The 22082-nt window shown below is 32.8% G+C and overlaps 3 protein-coding genes and 1 long non-coding RNA gene across 4 annotated transcripts; 2 read left to right on the top strand and 2 right to left on the bottom strand.

The window, feature by feature from the left end:
- Positions 1-2865: 2865 nt before the first annotated feature.
- Positions 2866-5684, bottom strand: LOC105348484 (protein aveugle). The gene is made up of 5 exons (XM_011457927.4): positions 5505-5684; positions 4118-4292; positions 3763-3829; positions 3582-3658; positions 2866-3081 (listed from the first exon to the last, which is right to left on the bottom strand). The coding sequence occupies exons 1-5, from the start codon at positions 5541-5543 to the stop codon at positions 3002-3004; spliced, it is 438 nt and encodes a 145-aa protein (XP_011456229.3). The 5' UTR covers positions 5544-5684; the 3' UTR covers positions 2866-3001.
- Positions 5685-6637: 953 nt separating this feature from the next.
- On the top strand, positions 6638-7633 carry LOC105348532 (profilin-4). Its single transcript, XM_011458004.3, has one exon. It carries the CDS (start codon positions 6700-6702, stop codon positions 7132-7134), a length of 435 nt encoding a protein of 144 aa, XP_011456306.1. The 5' UTR covers positions 6638-6699; the 3' UTR covers positions 7135-7633.
- Positions 7634-11839: 4206 nt separating this feature from the next.
- Positions 11840-20083, top strand: LOC105348485 (U6 snRNA-associated Sm-like protein LSm4). The gene is made up of 5 exons (XM_011457928.2): positions 11840-11912; positions 14328-14369; positions 14627-14725; positions 14837-15014; positions 19740-20083. The coding sequence occupies exons 1-5, from the start codon at positions 11910-11912 to the stop codon at positions 19817-19819; spliced, it is 402 nt and encodes a 133-aa protein (XP_011456230.1). The 5' UTR covers positions 11840-11909; the 3' UTR covers positions 19820-20083.
- LOC136270206 (uncharacterized) lies at positions 18323-19209 on the bottom strand. Its single transcript, XR_010707945.1, has 2 exons — positions 18952-19209; positions 18323-18551 (listed from the first exon to the last, which is right to left on the bottom strand). It is a non-coding gene; the product is annotated as an uncharacterized lncRNA (long non-coding RNA).
- Positions 20084-22082: the final 1999 nt, after the last annotated feature.

The raw sequence follows: 22082 nt of genomic DNA, 5'->3' as shown, positions 1-22082 counted from the left end.
TCGTTTCATACCTTTATGTATTGATGTATCTGCAGTTTAGTCGCAGGTTAGATTAAAATGAACAAACACAGAATGCCAAACCATATCTACAACTAAATATCTCTGCTTTTAGATTTCTGATCATTGGCTATAGACTGATTGATGTACAGTACCGATCAGACCCAACCTAACACAAGAGTAAACCCCAACTAAACCCCGGGTTTACTTTGAAATTGCTTTTGAGGTCAACTGTATGCACTGAAGTGTGAAGCAGACTAGTATTTTATCTTACCATATCCTACTGCCTGTAATTCCTACCCTTTGTGTATTCCAAATACACAGTTAGCCTCTGCTTTCAGGGGTATACTTCTGACTGGGTTTACTCTCTGTGTCCACTCTGGGTTTACTTTGGGTTTACTTTGGGTTTACTCTGGGTCCACTCTAGTAAACCCGAAGTAAACCCAGAGTAAACCCAGGGTTTACTTTCTATTAGGTTGGGTCTGATCGGTACTGTAACATTTTAACCATGGTTTGTCCAAACTTTGTAAGCAAGAAAGAGACTATACTGTTTGAATGATATCACACTCATACATGTGATATGTACCGGCGGTATGCAAAATGTACAGTTTTTCTACCCCATTCACGGTGTACCGTCAAGACACCAAAATTCGCGGAATGTGAAAATTTGTACAGTAATTTACTGTTACTTCTTAATAAGGGGATGTTATTTGCAAGGAGTACCATATTTATTTTCAAAGGCAGAGGTTGAAGGCCATGGTCCCTTCAGCTTGCATCTTTGCTAGCCAAGGGTTTACGATCCACTACGCTCCTCTACAACTCAATTGCTAGACAGCGCTGTGCTGTTTCTGTAAACACTGGCTTAATCTGCCAAAGGTTGTAGAGGAGCAGAGTGGATCATAAACCTTGGCTAGCGATGTTTTTCAGCTTGGTGTAGATGATTATACACACTGGATTGCAAGAGGAAGAAATATTTCTTTTGCAATGTTGCCACAGCTCCATCTTAAATGGAAATTCCTGGTCTTCAAACCTTTTAGACAAGATATAGATGACACCTTTAAGGGCAAGATGATTTTACTCGGTAAACAATTTGCTCAAAGCATGAGGGAGAGCCCCATTTACTTCCCTCTTCAGAAACAAGATGAACATACATGCATCACATTCCTTCAGTGTACTGTTAAAACTATGATTCTCAATCTTATGGGGAAAAATTCACAAGTACATGTAAATCAGTTGATAAATATTATCAATTTCAACTAGAATTAGGGCATGAATGCACACCAAATGATATAAATTTGCTGCATGTTGATAATAGATAAATGTTGTTTAATTTGTAAAATAGTGGTAAATGTATGTTTCAGTCATAAAGAGGGTCATGTTCATGACACAGATCTTTGTATGAAAATAGTTTGAACAGTTCCTCTCAAATGAAGGCAACTACAAAATGAGGAAGTGAAAAGCAATAAAAAAGTCTTTGACCACACAGGCTTATTAATCCTCACGTTCAATTAGGAGTTACAATATTGTGGGCATCATCAAGTGTTATTATTGACGTGGGAAGGAATCTGTAATCTTATAAGCCGCTTATAAGATTACAGATTCCTTCCTTTTTTAGATATAAATTTCCTCAAAGAGCTGCAATGCATTTGGCAATATCATTTCTTTTTAATTAAATTTTTCTATAATTGGCCAAGACATCCAAGGTTATCCTAATCAAAACTGCAAACATAGGTGTAGTCATTCAGTTTTCGATTAACTTTTTAATGCCTTTCAAATCGTGTAAATAAAACTGAATTCTTGCTTGATTCATACATGTTCTTTGTAACTGAATTGTCATCAAAATTTAATACAAAATCATACACAATCATATCAAAACTCAACATAATGTATATTTGGAGAAATGCTTTGATGATATATGAACTTGTCTGTACCAGGACCTGCATTGGGAACATTTTCCAGTAAATCATGAATAAACATACAGTATTGCAGACTGATTTCCTAAGAGATGCTAATTAACTGAACACAAAATATTTCTGCTAATTCCTTAAATGTTAAACAATACAAAAGCATTTTCAATGATTGTACATAAACTACAAGTACTACATTAATTGTGTACTTGAAAAATACTACTCAGCTTTCTGTAAAAGATAATTAAATGTATTTATTACACATTTAGCAAAAACTGAAAAATAACTACATGTATTTCTTTGGTATATGTATATGATCTTGAAACTTTATAGTTGATAGTAGAAGCAAGACCAACCTGTGCTTTCCAATACAATAATGTGTTACAATGTATATATCGATAAAAAAAATCAAATGCCATCGGGATCAATTAATTACACTGTAAACATAATGTTTCTTTAAAATACAAAGCAAGCTCACAACATTCATTCAAATACAAAAATTTTACAACCAATATATTTTAATGTAAAAATTAATCTTTGAAATATGAATACAATGTATCTATTTCATTTTTTTTAAACATTCTGTTTACTGGTACATTGTACTTGTATTCATTATCATTTGTTCTTCAGAAGCTATATTTCCATTTCTTATAAATGTATATAAAAACAACAATGTATATGAGCTCTATATTTTTGCATTTCATATATACCTGTCTGTGTATAGATTTTTATAAACCCACCCCCTAACCCCCATCAATACCGGCAAAATGATAGATCAAAGAGTTTAAGTGCTGATCACTTTTGAATCAAATGATTTTAGTGTTTTACAGATACCATAATCTTTACAATATGCAAATCTAAGATTACTTCTTTCCATGTGCACCTTCTTAAGCATACATGTAGTAACGTGAATATGAATACTTGTAAAAAATTAATATTTGTATACTCATAAAAATAAAAAAAAAATATCTGATGCAACAATCTACCAAAAAATCACATGAAGTAGGATGAATTTCAAGTGTGAAAAAGGATGTCTCTGCAAATAGATTTGTGACAGTATGAATGCTTGTAAGGGGAATAAGAAGCCAGGATAGAAGTTATTTCTTGTTGCTTTCTGAATGTTTATCTTTGTCTTTCTCTTTGATAGATTGGTATCTACTTTGTGCAAATCCACTTCCTGCAATAATCAAATACAAAGTCATTAGGCCTAAATACCACAATGGAGAGAGGGACAAATAATTGTCTATAATATGGTGGGTGTGTAGTTATTTCAAATAACTAAGACATGATTTCATATATTCAAATCAAGTACTGGTATTTATTGATGTTATCTGATAGAACATGAACATTCGTATTAATTTACAACAAATATTCTGATGCACATAAAGAAAAGATGATGACATCTAGCTTACATTTTCAGATTTCATAAATTTTAAAATACAGTAAACAAACTTTTATTCGAGACACCTAGTTTTCAATTTACAAGGGATAAACTGGTTTGTGGTTTATAACAGAGCCTACGTCCATAAACTTGAATAAATATGACATATTTTAATAGTGTAAAGGAATGGTTTTTAGCCAGAAAAATTCAACATTAAGATGATTACAAGAACCTCACAAAGTTTTCTAATACATGAATAAAAGTTGGTTTAACGTATGTGTTTATTTTCTTTGTACCTTCTTGATCCATATTTTTCAGATCTGTCATTTCATGTTTTAATCTCTGCCTCAGTATATGCTGCATAAGTTCCCTTCTGAAATACCACAAGCCCATAAATAAACTGGTACCTCAGAAAAAAAAGAGTTTTCTTTAAAAAATACCAATAACATATAAAATTGAAAGATAAGGAAAACCAACCTGTGGTTTGGATTTGCAATGCCCATTTTCTCTAGCTTGATTTCATTCATCCTAATAAGTGTTCTTCCTGTTTGAAAAAATATATTCATTTATCAGTTACATGTATATAAATACATATCTTATGGTATGAGATAAAAAAAATAATTTGATGAGCAATTTGTACAGTCCTGACATGACATCTGATTCAATTTCAAATAATATTACATGTATCAATTAAGAGCCCTCAAGGTGAAACAAGATCCACATGTATACACAAAAGGGAAGAAGCTGCATGTTTAAAAGGAAAACATACAAAAATATTTAAACATATATTGGTACATAACTGGTAATAATCTATATCATTAATTATACATACCAGTCACTTCCTGTTCAAGCAAAAGTTCCCCGTACTTTTCATGCAGAGCACCACACCACTTCTTCATCCATTTGTTCACGTCTGCACAGTCCCAAAAATAGAGCGGTTTAGGTTTACTCTTGTTTGGCTTTTTTCCATGAGGGTGAACTGAATTTGATTGGTCTCGCGTTCGTGGCTACAAAAAAAAAGATAATTTGTGAATGCTTTAACAATAATTTGATCTATTTTAAGATTTTTAGAGAAAATTTATGTTCAAAGTAGTTTGACCTTTGACTGCATAATCTTATAATCAAATATATTGTAATCTTTGTGGTGTTCCTGTATACCAATTTTTATGCATATCAATCAAAGTGTCCCAACATACGGAGCAAACACTATCTTTCTATTTGCAAACTGTTGGATTGTTGATGATGAGTGAGTGAACTCATCTGAAGTTCCTGATGCTCTTTTCCCAACAGACACATCGCAAAACATATTGATATATTTATCTGACACTAATGATACTTCAGTAACTTGTTTTTGTATGAATTGAGTGACTTTGAAAATGTGACCGGAATCCTGTGAAACAAATAGTAATAGCAGTAATAAAAAGTCTATCATCTAAAATTTCACCTCTGCATGTCTCAGAAATAAACTACCGGTAAAGTTAACAATAATATTTTTTCTACACAAGCCCCTCTGCCTGGGACAATGCAATATACAGCATTGTCATGAACAAAATCAATCATGACAATGTCCAGAACTCTGCTGGTCTGATCACAGGGGCTTGCATAGAAATAAAAAACATTGTTAAAAAAGTGGGTACCTCGGTGGAAAAATAACAACGGAGGCCACCATCTTCGATGTGTTATACTGTCTCGCTTCATTTGCTAATATCCAATTTAAAACATTATACTAGAAACTTGTGGCTATTCGTATTCCTTTAAAAATGATTCTCCTTAGAAATATCATCTCCAGATAAGTTCATTTTTACACCAACATTAACAAACTTGTTGTTTTCTCACGTAAACATTGAAAATCAACAACTCCTTGGCTTCTGCAGAAAGCGAAAGTACAGCATGTGAGATCTCTGACATACAATTGGCTATGAGAAAAGCCAAGGAGTTGTTGATTTTAGATGTTTACCCAAAAAAAGATAAAATTTGTTGATGTAGACGTAAATAGAATTAAACTGGAGGTGAGATCTTAAAGAAATATCATTTATAACTTTAGGAATACGAATCGAGACAAGTTTATAGTATAACGTTTTAAAAGAGAAATTAGCTGATAAAGCGAGGAGACATCCAAGATGGCAACCTCCCTTATTAATTTTCATCCAAGGACCCACTATTTGAAGTTTGAATTTTTTTTTACACAAGCACCTGTGCTTTGATAACGGGTTCCTTACCTGCTGGCGATGGTCCCCAGCTCTTTGTTCTGAATTCATTACTTCAAAAATGATTGGATTGATTACATATTGTTAATTTGTTCTATATAGAATTCGCCATTTCATTTTCAATGTTTTTTCCTGACAGTTTACAATGTGACACAGAACAGGGAAATAGAAGGAAATTAAAACGGATATTGAAGATCGGTAGATAAAAGTGAAAACTAATGAATGGAATATTCCGGATGAAGGAGAGGAGGGACCTACGACAACAAACACCATAGTCTCGAGACAACAAACACCACCACTGGCATTTCACCAGATATATAGATAAATAAATTATCTGAGTTAACATAAATTCTAAATTATACATGCGGAACAAGGTGACCATGTATCATAATCAGTGGCGTCGGAAGCAAATTGAAAATGGGGAGGGGGGGGGGGCAGGGCTTGACTAATCATCAGAAATCTTGACACCCCCCCCCCCCCTCAAAAAAAGGGGGGGGGGTAGTGTACCTATATCTGCAATTTTCAATATCACTCTATTGATATTCAATATTTCTTTATTTTCATTTTAATTCCTTGCATTCTACCGAAAATTTAATGAGGTGGGAGAAGGCACGGGCCCTGGAAGTTATTGTAAATATATTGCATGTGCATGTATAAAAAAGTATTTTTATACATGCACATGCAATATATTTACAATAACTTCCAGGGCCCGTGGGAGAAGGGGGTGATAGCTTCCTGAAACTTCAAATTTTATATGTGTTAAGAAAAATTATGTTTCCTGCGAGAAAAAGGGGGGAGCTGGCCCCTCCTTGATGCTATGTGCCAGATGGTTAGGTCTAACTTTGCCCCCCAAAAAGCCCCCCCCCCCCCCCCCGTTCCGACGCATATGATAATGTTTTATTTAAAACACCACAATATTATTGTTTTATTTAACTCTCTCTCTCTCTCTCTCTCTCTCTCTCTCTCTCTCTCTCTCTCTCTCTCTCTCTCTCTCTCTCTCTCTGAAATACGGTTTTTTTTCTGGCAAAAGACCATGTGTCAAAAGATAACTTTAAGCCGTATCGGTTATTTATCGATTTATCCTAGCACTTCATTGAATTTTTTTAAATGTCGTATTCAATCCGCTCAAATAATAATTCTACAGGCATTTAAATTTATTGTTAATGGTAAGGCACACAAACAAATAACTTGCAGAAGAACCATCATCATGGAGGTTTCCCGGTTGGAAAATAGTTCCCTTCGAGAGGAATACGTTCTTAAATTATGGGACAGTTATATCTTGGACAATTTAGTGGAAGCGGATCCCTGTCAAATAGGAATCTATGACGTAAGGACTAAACGGCGGATCACCAGCAGTGACGGTTTCTGGGTATCTCCAAAGGAACTCGAAGTCGTGATCGAGGGAGTTACCTATCCAGACCTCGTACAGAGGAACGGACTTGTTATCAATGGAAAAACTTACGACGTCCGATTAGCCGATGGAAAGAATGGAATATTCGCTCGTAAGGAGTTCCACGGATGTACTGTGTGTAAAACGTTCACACTTCTTATCATAGCTGTGACGGACGAACGGTACGAGGCCAAAGTCTGCAATGAACAGGTCATGAAACTAGGCGATTTCCTAAGGAGAGCGGGATTATAAGTGGAGTAAAAGTTGAACTTTTGACGCTTTAATTAGTGATCTACCGACGAAATACTCAAACAGCATGCCAATGTGCATGCCGCTTTACAGCCCAATAGCACATCAAAACAGACAGTATTGAATACTGTGTATATGGTCTTCGTTTATATTTGAGTATGACTGTATTAGCACGTTATAGATGTATTATATATGTGGGTTTTTTTTTCATAGAAATGTTAATAAATAAGGTTTTGCATAAGTAAAGATTTTAGTTTAATCGAACAAATGTGATATAGACTGTACACTAATAAACTTTATAGCGAAGCGCCAGAAACAAGAATTCTATGAGTTTATAATATAATCTTTTATTTGGGGAATGGAGCTGAGTTCGCTGTCAGAGTGAATTCGTTTTAAGCGCTTTCGCTATAACCGTGTTTTACAGAAGCATGTATAAACGAGGTCTGAGTCAAAGGTTGGTGGAATCGTGATGAAATGGAGACAAATAAAATACGATATAGCATGTATATTCTAATTTTTGTCAACGACGAACTTAGAATGTGGACGACTTTGAATTATAAGCTTGCACAATGTTCATTAATGGTCTTGACATTTGAAAAACCCGTCTGCGTTTAGTTGTGAAATATTAGATATGGTTAATGTATATATCACAAACAACCGTACAAAATCCCACAGATGTATACCTTTAAAAAAAAACATTCATCATGGTAAATTGTGCATATATTCATAGATATTTAGAAAAGCACAGGGGTAATCTAGCTTAGACTCTCCAATATTGAGTTCGCCATGGCGTAATGCACGAAATGATGTCTGATTTTTTTTTTGTCATCAGATTGAATTTTCTTGGGAAGTGATTGTGATTAAAATAGTTTTGAAATGAATTGAACAATCGTCAAAAATATTTAAATACGCAGAGCTCAAAATCTTTCTACATAGCAACGATTCTCGAATCGTTGTAATGTCAATACATTCAGATATGCAGTGCTCAAAAAAATATTTAGCAAAGATTATCGCATCGTTGAGACTGATGTGAATATGTTTCGCAGTATACACTTATAAACTACTAATCTTAACAAAATCTTAACAACAAACTAATGAAAGCAGTGTACAATTGAGATACTTTCTGAACGCAAATAAAGTCATTATTTTAGTTTTAAAAGTATTTAAAAACATATTTAGTTATAATTTTAATATTAAAGCATGCACCAGCTCATGCGTGGATCCAGAAAATTTGCCTGAGGGGAGGGTAGGTTCCAAAGGATAGTTTTATTGGTAACAAGTGAACTCGGCACCTGGTGAATTTGGCACCTGCGTAAATAGTGAAGTCGGCATCTGGTAAACTCGGCACCTGGTAAACTCGGCATCAGGAATCTGGTGAACTCGGCACCTCGATATTTTTTTTCTTATCATAACTTTAAATAAACGTAGAAGGAATACAAACTCGTTTTTTTTTATTATCATAACTCAGATATAAAAAAAAAAACATCGAAGAAACACAAAACCATGATGCAATTGTGACAAATAAAAATTTCACGTATTCCGTGAATAAAAGCAGTTAAAAACAACTAATACAAAGAGGATATATATGATTAATATAATAATTAAATGTAAAAACGAAGAAATAAGGTAGATTTGTAAACATATTAATTTATTTCCTATTTAGAACAGTAATATAATTACGTATACACAACATCAAAGGTACTGTACTTAAGCATGCGTTTACTGTACTTAAGGATGACGTTTACTCAGAATGAAAAAAAATTCCACTGATGATAATGAAACCCCATCTATTGTATGTTATAGACCTTTGATTGTAGTGTTATTTTTCACTTTCAAAAAAGTAGGTCAATGACCTACTTTTTGAGTAAATGGCCATTGAATATTTTTTGAAAAATCAAGAAAAATCCCATAAAATTTTACACTACAATTGAAATTTTCTTAATTTTAAATATATTTCAAATAATAAAACACTTTAAAAATGTAATACATTTTATGAATGACATTGGCACTAAATAGATACAAAACATTAAGATTTCAGCTACAATTCGAAAAAATATTCCAGTCCGAATTTCCTCTATCAGTTTTCAAATTCCTACCCATTTTTTATCTAAGTTTACAAAAAATTGAATGATGATAATACAAAAACATTTATAGCATTGAACTACTTATATTAACCTTATTCTGTTGGCATAAAATTTATATGAGGTCAATGATCAAAATTTTGAGATATGGTGTCTTTTATCGTTTTTAAGCATTTTTTAATATTTTCGCAATTCGTGCCATACAATTATTTTAATGAATAAGTGAGGTAAAACCACCAGAAAATATGAAAAATTATATAGACTAAAATATAAAATCTTAACTTTCAATATTAGAGTACTGCCAAAAATGTTTTAGCGGAAAACAAAATCTGCAAAATTCAGTCCGAATTTCCTCTGTTTGGCTAAAAGTCTATTTTTGTTGGAGCCTAATTCCGTAATAAAGTAAAAATATCAAATGTTTTGTCAATAATAATTCATTTTATTAATACTTTTTTGTTTTGAACAAATTTTACTCATTACATTGAACTTTATAACAATCCGAATTTGAGAACTCAAACCCTGAGTAAACAACACCCTTAAGCATGCGTTATCCAGTGTGTACCTTGTTTAAATTGCTAAAACAACAAGATGACAGCGGGGTATTCCTAGTATACATGGAAGGGGCTACCAGGTGCTATTTGACGGTGTATTACCCGTACACATAGAAGAGGTGAGATACTAATTATGAGGAGGTTAATGAAGAGACCCTGTCAACACATGGGCTTCCCAATGTCACCTTTCTTGCGACTTCAAGAAGACAACAGCAACGGGTGGTAAGTAAAATATATTTTTTACATTATAAACACATATATTTAAAATAACAAATTTGGAAAGAAAGTAAATATGTAATAACTATGCATATATTAATTGTTTGTAGATTTATAAAGTTCACTTGAATCCCCTATAAAATAATATCTACATGTATAATTATGAAACTAATTAAGATATTACCATTAGACTCTGACTATTTATGGAACTTGATATTTATGAAATATTTTAATTTTATGATCAAGGCACCACATCAATTGATTTTTTTTAAATATATGACATTTATTAAAATAGAGTATATTAAATAAAAAAGAGTTTATATACTTTAAATATATACAATTTTAAATATAAAGTTTATACTTGATTCCCATATCTACATGTATGATTAATACTTACTATTTATTGAGTATTTATGAAATATTTAAATATTTTACTTATATGATCAAGGCACTATGCAATATAACTAGTTTAAGATCACTAAAAATAGGAAAATATATAAATTTACACTGTATAACCCAACTTTCAATGCTACTTAATTTACACGCCTTGTAATACATTGTATTAACTTTCTACAATCAATTACACTTTTGGAAAAATGCATGAAATTTCAAAACTATTCAACAATCAATGAAAATATGTTGAAAACAACTGATTCTCAATCTTCTATCTAGGAAGTTAACCTTTGTCTTGATACTTGTGCTGCAACACAAAAATACTTGTCAAAGTATACATTCTAAGAATGTATTTTATCAACTGATTAGCGCAAGACTGTTTTTGAACTCTCGCTCTCGCTCTCTCTCTCTCTCTCTCTCTCTCTCTCTCTCTCCCCACCACCCCCTCTCTCTCTCTGATAATTATAAATGAAAACACATGGAATGTGGCATTAAGTTAAAACGTAAATTCACAAAGGCTATTGTTTAAATTCATGAAAATGTACTGTAACAATAAGATACCATATTGAATTCTGTTTACACCTGAAAAAGCATTTTACAAGTTATCCAACGTAAGTACCAAACAACATATCCTTTAATTGCCTGCAAATGATTTCCATGATTGGATATTTTCCCTGAAAGAAAAACTGGCAGTTCATATCATAAGTATAGTTTTATATAATTTTTTTGTGTCTTTCTTAAAAACAAGTGTACAAATGCTTCTTTCTTTCTAAATAATCACATTTATAGTGTATATATATATATATAGTTGTATATGTATAGAATTGTAGCAAGTGTAATGACATTCAGGCTAAAATTACACCAGTATGTAGATATTTGATATATGTAGTAATTTTAAGAAAGTTAATGCTATCTAATATTACATGTAGTATTACATGTATGAAAGGATGAACTAGATATATAAAATAAATAAAAATAAGCAAAATGTTTTCAACAAAAATAATTAGATTTGTGACTATTCAAATCTGCCAGTATCTTGAATATAAATTAGAAAAAAAAAGTATTTATTTTCATGCAATTGTAGTTTGAGGAGACCTTCCTACGTCTAGATGGGCGTGCACCAGAGGTTCTTGCTCGAGTGATGGACTATGTCTACAGGACGTGGATCCGTTCTTCAATCTTTAAGATCCATCACTGGAGTGTGTTCATGACGTCTATCCGGACGAACAATGATGTGGGGGGGGGGGGGGGGGGGAATGGCACAACCGCCTAAACACCAGTGTTGTCACCAGGGGATCGATTCCCTTTTACCATCTTCTTCTTGTTCTGTTTTAAAAGTACAAATTGTAAAATTGTATTTATCATTAAATGCATTTTTAAAAATTTTGACACAGGTAAAAATTGATCACCCCACCGCCTTTTCTTTGGCACTTTTAATTTTAATTTTAATCCTAAACTCGAATAAGATGTCGATTGAGTTATCTAAAATCTTCGCTTCCGGTTTTTAGTTTCGTTTTGATGCCGAACACACAACATCATGGTAAGAATTTTGAATAGAATTACCCTCTTGTTCACTAACCATGAAAATTCTTATATATAATATTCGGTCCAAAGTTAATGCACAATATGATAAGGCTTAACTTGTAGAGGTTAAAGTTTTGTATTGTTTAGGCCCTAATTGTTGCGTCGTTCAAATGAACGTAGAATGCTGTGTAGATGCTCCTCCTTTAAAATCTTTTGTATTTGAGTTCATTGACAGTGGACTGAATACATGTTTTACATAATGCTTAAGTTTAGAAGGCGAAGCCTTATCCTGGGCTCTTGGGCCCCGTCAGAGCGACATATATGGGCAGAAATTAGTCCTGACTTTTACCCCTTTCTAGTTTCTATTTGTAACCAGTAACATTGGTTACATCGGTAACAATGCTTGATTATGAATAATTTTCAAACTTTGATGTACCTGTGACAGATTACAGTGGTCACTGGTAACATTAGTTACAAAATAGGGTTAGGTTTGGGTTAGGGTTAGGGTCAGGGTAACCAGTTACCAATGTAACCAGTTTAAAAAAGACGTCCTGTAAATCATGAAAATGACCATCACCTCTGTTACCCTATGTCACCAAGAGAATATCTGTAACCATTGTAACCAAATAAAATAAGATCCTCTGCTAAACAGAGAAAAAGGCTTGTCACCTATGTTACTGGGTCTGGTACAATCATTAAATTTAGCTGGGTAGTTGAAAGGTATATTTAATTGGCATATCTGTTAACCCTATGCATTTCAAAAGAGACTCGAAATTTGTTTTAAAATCTAATATCTCTCGCATCCAACCTATCTTTAGCACAGGAGATTAAATTCTCATGCAAAGATGTCTACCCCTTTAATATGAATCAAGTGAAGTCATACCCAAACTGACTCATACCCCAACAGACTCATAATCCATTGGTCCGATGGTAAACAATGATACTTGGGTTTTAGATATAAAGGATAAGCTGTTAAGGTTATGTTTTGATATAATTACAAATAATTTTAAAAATATGAGGTAATTGAATGTAGAATTTTTGATAGTTTAATGTCATCTCCTGCAAGTTTGCCAATGAGTTTCTGTTATAAACATTTGATTGACAATTTGCTTGTTTGCTTGCAATCTCATCTTTAAACTGATTAATTATATTGACATAAATTATTCTCACTCTTTCAAGACAGGCATAATATTATATTTACATCTATTGAGTATGATTCCCGCTATTTCTTACGGAAATTTAAAGTTAATTCATAGCTCTATAGAAACAGCCAGGCTGAAATCTACATGCCCGGTTATCAATTCGTCAAAATCAACAGCTGCTGAAACTGACAGGACAGAAATTGACACATCCTGTTTATCAATTTGTTGAAACCTACATAAACCTAAGAAAAATCATGGACTGCACAAAATTATCATGATGATGTCAGACTTAAAGTCTCATAGGAGATTCGGCTGTTTCTTTTAATATACTTATGTACATTAATAGTAATTTAGTGGACTTTACTTACTTTTTATGACCAATTTATTTACATGTATTAGTTAAATGAAAGATGTAAATATAAACAATAAAATGCTTTCTTTGATGATTCATGCGGGTTATGAAAGTAGCGATCATTGCAGAAAAAATAAGATAACCTGCTAATGCAGGTTATGTATTTTTTCTGCAATGATCGCTACCTTCATAACCCACATGAATCATCAAAGTTTAAATAATTTAAGTCACTTTTACTTGGACTATTTGATTACAAGTCTGTTAAGGTACAAGTCAGTTTGGTTACAAGTTGACTGTAATTCCTTTAATAGATAATAATAAAGATCATTCCACAATTATAAATTGAGTATTAAATATAGTTGACTTTCAGAGTGAGTGAGTGGATTAAAACTTACATATATATAAAACTTATATATTTAAGGAATGAATTCAATATTTATTTGTTTTATACGATATAAAATGGTTAGGGGCAGTTTACGCTTTATAAACCGCGAAGCGGTTTATAAAAAAGCTTAAAATGTTTCAAACCATTTTATATTGTATAAAAATAATAAATATTGAATTCATTGCTTATAATTTAATTTTTTTACACTTCATTGTAGATAAAAACGATCATTTAACCTTTAAAATGACGTAATATTGTACAAAATTCAAACGTAACGTCAGGCGTATTGATACGTTTTTGACGTTAGTCTTACTATGACGTAGGCAACATTCTTTATACGATATAAAATATTTTTTTTAGCCAATCAGAAAGCGCGTTACAACCAGAATTAAATTATATATATATATAGACCATAAATGCTAATAGCTTTATTTCACACCAGTCCCCCCTCCCCATTTTTTGATTTGATATTTTCTGTAGAGTATTTAGATGCGATATTTTGCTGCTGCTTTTTGTGATGAAATTATTACATGCTGGGTTTTTTTTTTGTAGTTGCCATTATCATTATTAAGGACAGCTGTCAATCATCCTATGGTAAGTTACTGCCATAAGACCAGAAACATATAATGCAAGGATCAGTCATATTTACTGGTAATCAGTAACATTTACGTGAATAAAACAGAAATATAATATTTAAATCACTGCCTTATTTAACCTACAGTACTATATGTAATGTACCGGTATATGAATGAAAAATATATGGTAACAAACCTATGAAGATGGGTAGTCTTAATTTCTTCGAGCATTATACTTTGAATACATACAATTCTGTTTCATTCTCTATCTTTTAGCTTGTTGAGTTAAAGAATGGAGAGACATATAACGGTCATTTAGTCAGCTGTGATAACTGGATGAACATCAATTTGAGGGAAGTCATTTGTACATCTAGGGTAGGTAACTTTGTGTCGGTTTATGAAATTTAAGTCCTGGATCATTGAAGAATCCAGTTTCAATTCCAGAAAATGTTTAGCTCAATGATGATTTGTTATTTTGAATGACAGGATGGTGACCGGTTTTGGAGAATGCCCGAATGTTACATCAGAGGGAGCACCATCAAATATCTCAGAATACCCGATGAGGTGATAGACATGGTTAAGGAGGAGGTCATCCAGAAGTCAAAGGGCAGGGGAGAGATGAGGGGTCGAGGGGGCCCCCAAAGGGGCGGTCGTGGAGGAAGAGGTATTTATTCACATGCAGATTCCACTAAGACTGTCAATTCTATGTTGTACATCACCTGCATATGTAGGTTTAGAGGAAGTTTTTGTTTGAAAAAACAAACCCCTATTTTCAATATTACATGATGTATCCTTTCTAGTTTGGCTATACTTTTTGCCACCAAAAAACTCTGATGGAAATGCAAAATATTTATAGCACATTATGGGTTATATGTCAGATATTCACATGGATTGTCTTTATTGCTGATACGACAGATAATTTAACAGCTACAGCTGTGCTATAGTCTGTCCCAAGTTATTGCTTCCATCACTTTTTGATGATTTTTAATAAAAATACACATATCTGTGAAAGAAGTACAGTTGAAATTGATGAAATGGAAAATATCCAAGATATCTTCTTTGATAAATTATCCCTTTTCACTCATAAAAGTTTACAGGAAGGAAAAGAAAATCCTTGCAGAGATTTATAATGGGAAATGTTTACATCTTTTCTCCATTCTGAAGTACTCGGGACACCTTGCGCACTTTTTCAACATTATCATCCGTGATAATTAATGGCTAATGCAATGCAAAATCCCCGTAGACTTTCTAATTTGGGATGTGTATTGAAACCTGAAGCGGTAGAGGGAGCGTTTCAAAACAGATAATCCGGACATTTTTCATATTAGTGGATGAACGTAGTTTGAGGACAAAGGTATTTATTATTATCTAAATATCAAGTGAAAAGTGGTGGAAGCAAAAACTCGGGACAGAGTAAAGTGGTCATAAAGCTTGAATACTCTCTATATATACTCTCTATATTTATCAATCTACCCTTAAATGAATAAGAATACTGGTTTGAAAATTTTATTTGTTTTAAACTTCATTACCATCCTTTAAAATAGGTTTTGTATTTTGAAGGTGATCAATGTTAATTGTAGAATAAACTAGTGGCATTAATAGAACATGTTCTTTTTCTGCATGAATGTAAGAGGTATAAGGAACACATTATCGAAGAGAGTGATCTCCCTTTCAATGTGATCACTTCTCACTTGGCTGAGACGTCATGCAGTGTCTTCTGTTGTGCAATCAGTGCACATATTCTGGCGCTGTTCCTGAGATATCGTAAATCTTGTTCTGAAGAAATTGTCTAATACTTAACATGAGTGATACCAAAGATGCTCAAAGTAGAGAAGTTTCCCTGCTCTAGGACTGAGAAATTATAGGGAATTAAACATTGTAATAATTTATGTTTAATTATATTCTTGTCTACTAATTTTTGAAGAGAACATCAAATCTGCAAATTATAAGAATTTTAAAAAATTGTTGTCAATAATTGGTTTCAGAGAGAACTATTGTAGTTTTTTTTCTCTCAGTTATTTTGTATAGCAATCTTAAAAACAGTTATGCCTGCATGCACAGATCCATTAGATTTGTCAATGATATTGTAATTAAAAACACATTTAGGAAGTAACATGAAATGTTCCTAAGATATGTTTGCTATTCTAAGAACTGTGACACACATACTCATGGATAAAAAATCTTTATCTGAAGAATGCAGTTGTATGCATACTGCAGCGCTGTAAGCTTGTAATATAGACATACCAGGCTGTCTGTACAGATTTAAAGGGAGGTAATCCCAGCATTCTTGCGACGGACAGTTGATGTCCCGATTGTTTCGTGCCGTTCTGTCGTTCTACCACCACGACGTCTTGTCAGGTGTCCAACAAACATGTTTGCTGTTCTGCTAAATATTTACTGGCATGTTTATGCTCTAAAATTGTGATTCAGGTTTTCGTGTAAACAATCCTCTTAATTTCAGTGATAAGCCCAGAAGGTACCCAGTGCTTGTCAGAGGAGGCACATTTGAAGCCTCAGTAAACTAATGTAATCCTTTTTTGTTAAACAAATCTAAATTAGTTTTCTTCAGTCAGTTTGACTGGATTTTCAAAACAAAAGCTCTGACTTTTCATTCCATGAAAGCAGGATAATTCTAAGCCTGACTTTTGATTTTCAAAAAATCATTTATCATGTGACTGGTTGGCATTATGGGTAGATATGATCCACCCTGGATTCTGAATAATAAATTTGGAATTTCAAAAAACTGGAGAAAAGGTCTGATTAGTTTTTGATTTTAAAAATTGACCATATATTTAGACTTAATATCTTTGTCTTAAATGTTGAACATTGGTTTGATAAATTAATAGACTTTATATCTAATTGTTATAGCCCAATGAATTTGAAAGAAAATATGTTATTTGCTTAAATTTTTCCTGCATTAGTCATGTCTGATTCAAATATTCTTGAAATTCACAATCTAAAATATAAAAGTAAAATCTGCAATGAAATATCCATCAATTCTTGAAAATATCGTATATCCGGTAATTTTTGTGATCTCTTTTACAATGCAAAATATTCATTACACAGAAATTTTATCTGGTATTGTTTGTTTTTAGAGAATTTCAAATCACAAAAAATGACACAAATCAAAAAAGTTAAATATTTTTCCCATATTCGCAAATTTTATTACCAAAAAAACGGATAAACGGTTATTGATCCAAAAAGTAATGTCGAGTGTAGTTTGCCTGCTTCACTTGGTTATAGACCCTGAAATGTTTAGTGCTACAACACAGTGTGAAAGCGACCTGTATCAGTATGTCATCAGGTGACCAAGATTTGTAGGCAGCGAGGAAAAAAGTTCGTACATTCGTTCCACCTTGCAATATTTGTCATACTATTACTTCCAATTTGTAAGCTAAAATCATCTGATAATATATCTTAATTCAAATATAGTTAGTAAAAAAAAACAAAAAACCATGTAGGTTTATTTGAAAAAATTGAATAATTCATATCCATTCACACAAGAAGAGGCCATTTTACATAAACTGGAGCCTCTATCAGCGAGATCAACAATTTGCTAAATAGGCGAAGTACACAAACCTGACATCAAAGGATTATTTCCCACCCTCAATATCATTATCTGATTAAATTTTAATAAACTGCCAGTTTTCCTTTAATTACAGATAAAAACTTGAAATAGTAAAGAAAAATACTGTTGATGACTAGGATTATTTGAACAACTTTTTTTCAATATTTTCTTCTTTGGTTTTTCATCACCAACAGGCACTGTATGAATAATATATCTGGCATGCTTTAAATAAATCAAAATGATGAAAAACTGCAGACAGAGAGATGCCCCCCATTATGTGTGGAAACACATGTCCAAAAAAACATCTTGCATCTCAAGATCCCAGCCATAGATAGATAGGGGCAAGGTACGTAGAGCAAGTGAGAAGGGGACCCTTTGAGGCTCTTCCAAATGTCCCTGAAATATTAGTGTCGAGGAAAATGGTCTCCGCAAGCTGCGTATGTACTTTAGTGAATGGCAGTCTGTTATCGGAGCCAGGCCGTATCTTTCACATTGTAGGTGTGTCCAGATCCATGCACTCTTGTTTGACCAATCATAAATTCCGATAGACAGGGACAGGCTTATTGTGTCTAGGATATCAGTTGGTCACATTTGTCTGAATTAACACAGTTGCTTCTGAGATGTTTTTACGATCTTAGAAAAATACAAAAAATAAAAGAGTATCATCCTTCTTTTTACACATAATAAATATTTTGGTAAAAATTTTAATTGTGTTCCTATTTTCAACAGTTCCTCTATAAAAGCAATAGCAAGGAATGTTTGGAATTTGGCTTCAAAAGCATGGCAACCATTTAACGTAGTTTGGTTCTTTAATGTCAATTAACAATCAGCAGAACTAACGTGATTTATGAATGACGGAAATGGACAAATGTTATAATTCTCAACTTCATCTTAGAATCTGTTATATAAATTAATTACCAATTCAAAAGTGTAATGTATTTATCATATAAATTCATCAAATACCAGATAATTAGCTGATTACCTATGCTCTTTAATCTAATTAAATCTGAAAAGGTATAAAAACGTGACCTACTTTGAAGAAATACCTGCATTCTTGAGACATGTTTTTGTGGTATCATCATGATCAGTGCTAAAGGCTTTGCTTTGTATGGTAAGATCTCCAGCAACAAATTAAGATCAGGCTGCACTTTGACAATCTGGGCTCGGATATTGTTGTCAACAGATGAAGTGTAAAAATTCATTTAATATGAATGTCAGGCTTTTTTGTCTTAAGAAAAAGTACTCAGGTGCTTTATAAGACATCAATCAATTAACGATCCTGATGCTGATAGATATCCTTTATTAATTACAGTAAACTGAAGCCTGGATACATTGTCATACTTTGCCTGTACATTTATACATAAAGATTTAAAAAAAAAAAAAAAATTAAACATTGTCCTTCTACATGTACCAAACAAATTTTATATATATTATATGTGTACTTGTATTTGAATACAGTAACTTATTCAAGTTGGACAAAAATTCTTGTAGATTTTACTAGGATTCAAATGCAATGCCTCAGTTCTTAGTACTTATTTATTTTTGATTTGTTGCCTAAAAAAGAATCTGAATTTTCATCACTTTCACCTAATACTATTAGGTTTCCTGAATACAAATTTTAGTCTCATTGTGGAGTTCTTAGACAACATTACCTGCCAATAAATGTTAAGGAATGCATCATTCTAATGTCTTACCAGCATTGATGATTGATTGAAAAATTGATCAAAAAATTGTCTTGACAAAAATCACATAACAGACCAAATAATGCATAGAGTTTGTGTTAACATTTATATTTACTGTGTTTAATTTTTTTTCCCCCAGGTGCATTCGGAAGCAGGGGTGGGGGACGAGGAGGTGGGCGTGGGGGGCAGCAGAGGCCCGGCAAGGGTAGGGGAGACTGACAGTGAGGCCCCAAGAAGGGATGTGAAAGTGATTCATCTAATGGTGTGCATTCAAGAGGACACATGTTAGTGCTAGTGTGAGACGTCATTATTTCATCATGGTGCGTGTAAGAGATATTAACACTCATTGTAAATGAAAGCAAGTCTACATGTGATGTTTGTTATTTTGTACATGTATTTGTAAACATGTAGGTTAAGACTTAAAATAAGGTATTTTCAGTTATATAGAATCTCTGGTTAATAAAAGCAGTAACAAAATTGTCATTTGGGTTTCTCTTTTGTTGCTATTGATTCAATGCAGTAGTGAGCACCATCTAGTCAATTGGATTAGGGACGGTGACACATTGGTGCCATAGTAACGGGGAAAAGACGTCCAGAGTAGCAGAAAAGGCGAGGAACTTCCAACCTCATGCTGGCAGATGTGTGTCTCTTGGATTAGGGATCTTGTATGCAAGTCAATTTTCAGAGGAAATTTCAATAAAATTGAAATCGGTACAATACACTTGTGTAATACCTGCTATCCCATTATGTCAGGTAAAATGAGCATTCTCGTTATCAATGGTATTTCACAAGGGATTGCTGAAAATGCAATCCCTTACTGCCAAAAATTCATTTTTGAAAGATATATTATGAAATTGACAGAGCATTTACGTTGTTAGTTTTGCAAGTAATATGGTATTCACGTCATACAGAGAGTAAAGATATGATATATAGTATATCTTATCGTAGAAAAAAAGAACTATCCTTAATGAATAATTATGTTTCCTTGGTATGAGAATGACAATCAGTAATTGATGTGCCTTTATGAGAGCATTATGCAACATGCTAAGCTTTTTATCATGTTATGGAAACGTTAATTATACAAGTCATCTGCCAACTTAAATCAAAATTCCATTTATCATATGTATATATGAGTTGCACACCTGGTTTTCACTGCCTCATCTTTCGCAAGAGAAATGGTCGCTGCATCCGAGGCACATTAAAGGAGTAAAGAAATTTTTACTAGTTGTGATTTTTATAAATAATGCACAAAATATTGTGAAGATAGGCCTATATAATGGCATCATAAAGTTTAGTGTAATAAGATACGAGTAGAAATAATGTACTGTACTGGGTATTGTTCTTACCATGCAGAAACATATCTACTCCCCATATTTGTGGAAAGTTTTTGTGAATCATAAGATTTGTAAACATACAATGTTTATAGCATATACCATTATATTTATGATGACATGGAATGTAAAATTTTTATCTATTAGAATGATAATGGAGCATTTCAAAAATCAGTGATGTTTTGTTTATCAGTTTAGATTTCTTGTGATGCAGTACACATACAAGATTCAAAGAAGAATTGCCGGTACCTATGAAAGCTTTGTGACAGACTCTGTTATAATTACAACCTAGTTTTGTATTAAGCACTTTACCATATTGATTCTGGTTATACAATAGGAAAAAGAGCATATTTTATGGATGACTTTAAGATAGAAATTTTACAGGATTGTCTGTAGCATTATCTTACTTGTACAAAATGAAGTATACATCAAGAATTAAGATAGCAGGATGAGGGCAAAAATCATGGAAGGATTTATCCACTTCATCTCTTTCAAGAGCATTTCAGTTTCATTTGTTACGTTGCTATAAATTATTATTACCTGTCTGTCTGTCTGTCTGTCTGTCTGTCTGTCTCTCTCTCTCTCTCTCTCTCAGAGCATTAAAAAATGATGAAATATTACCTAAGTTATTTATTTACACCTGATGTTTATCCTAGAGTACTGGAATATTGTTTTATTATTTTTGACGGGATAGATGTAAATGATACACTGATGAAACTCAATATCTCCCATCTCCCCTGCAGTTTCTGTCAGAATTTGACACAAACCTTCTCAGTGTCTATGTCTGATAGGGATCAGGCTGCCCAATTTTATCTATGAATAAAATATTTTTCTTTCAATGTTGAAACTTGAGCTGTTGCCGGAGTCTTTCTTAATGAAGGAAATAGAGTAAAATGAAATGTTCCCAAAAGGCAGTTCACATAATCTAATTGATATCAATTATTTGGATGTGACTTTTATACCATTTCTATCGTTTATACTCTGGTCTGCTTACAAATGAATAGTGGAAAAAGTTATTGCTTTTTGAGAGTTTTTCAAATGAAAGCTGTCTGGACTGCTCTCCACCATATGTATGCTTTATCTAGCAACTTATCAGTCTAATTATATTTTATCTGTTTTGCAAACTAGCACTTTCTTAACAATTGCGTGAA

This window comes from Magallana gigas, chromosome 7, assembly GCF_963853765.1.
Source record: "Magallana gigas chromosome 7, xbMagGiga1.1, whole genome shotgun sequence".
In the NCBI taxonomy this organism is placed as follows: domain Eukaryota; kingdom Metazoa; phylum Mollusca; class Bivalvia; order Ostreida; family Ostreidae; genus Magallana; species Magallana gigas.
Note: the sequence above shows the minus strand (reverse complement) of the source record. Positions and strands in the feature narration are given on the sequence as shown.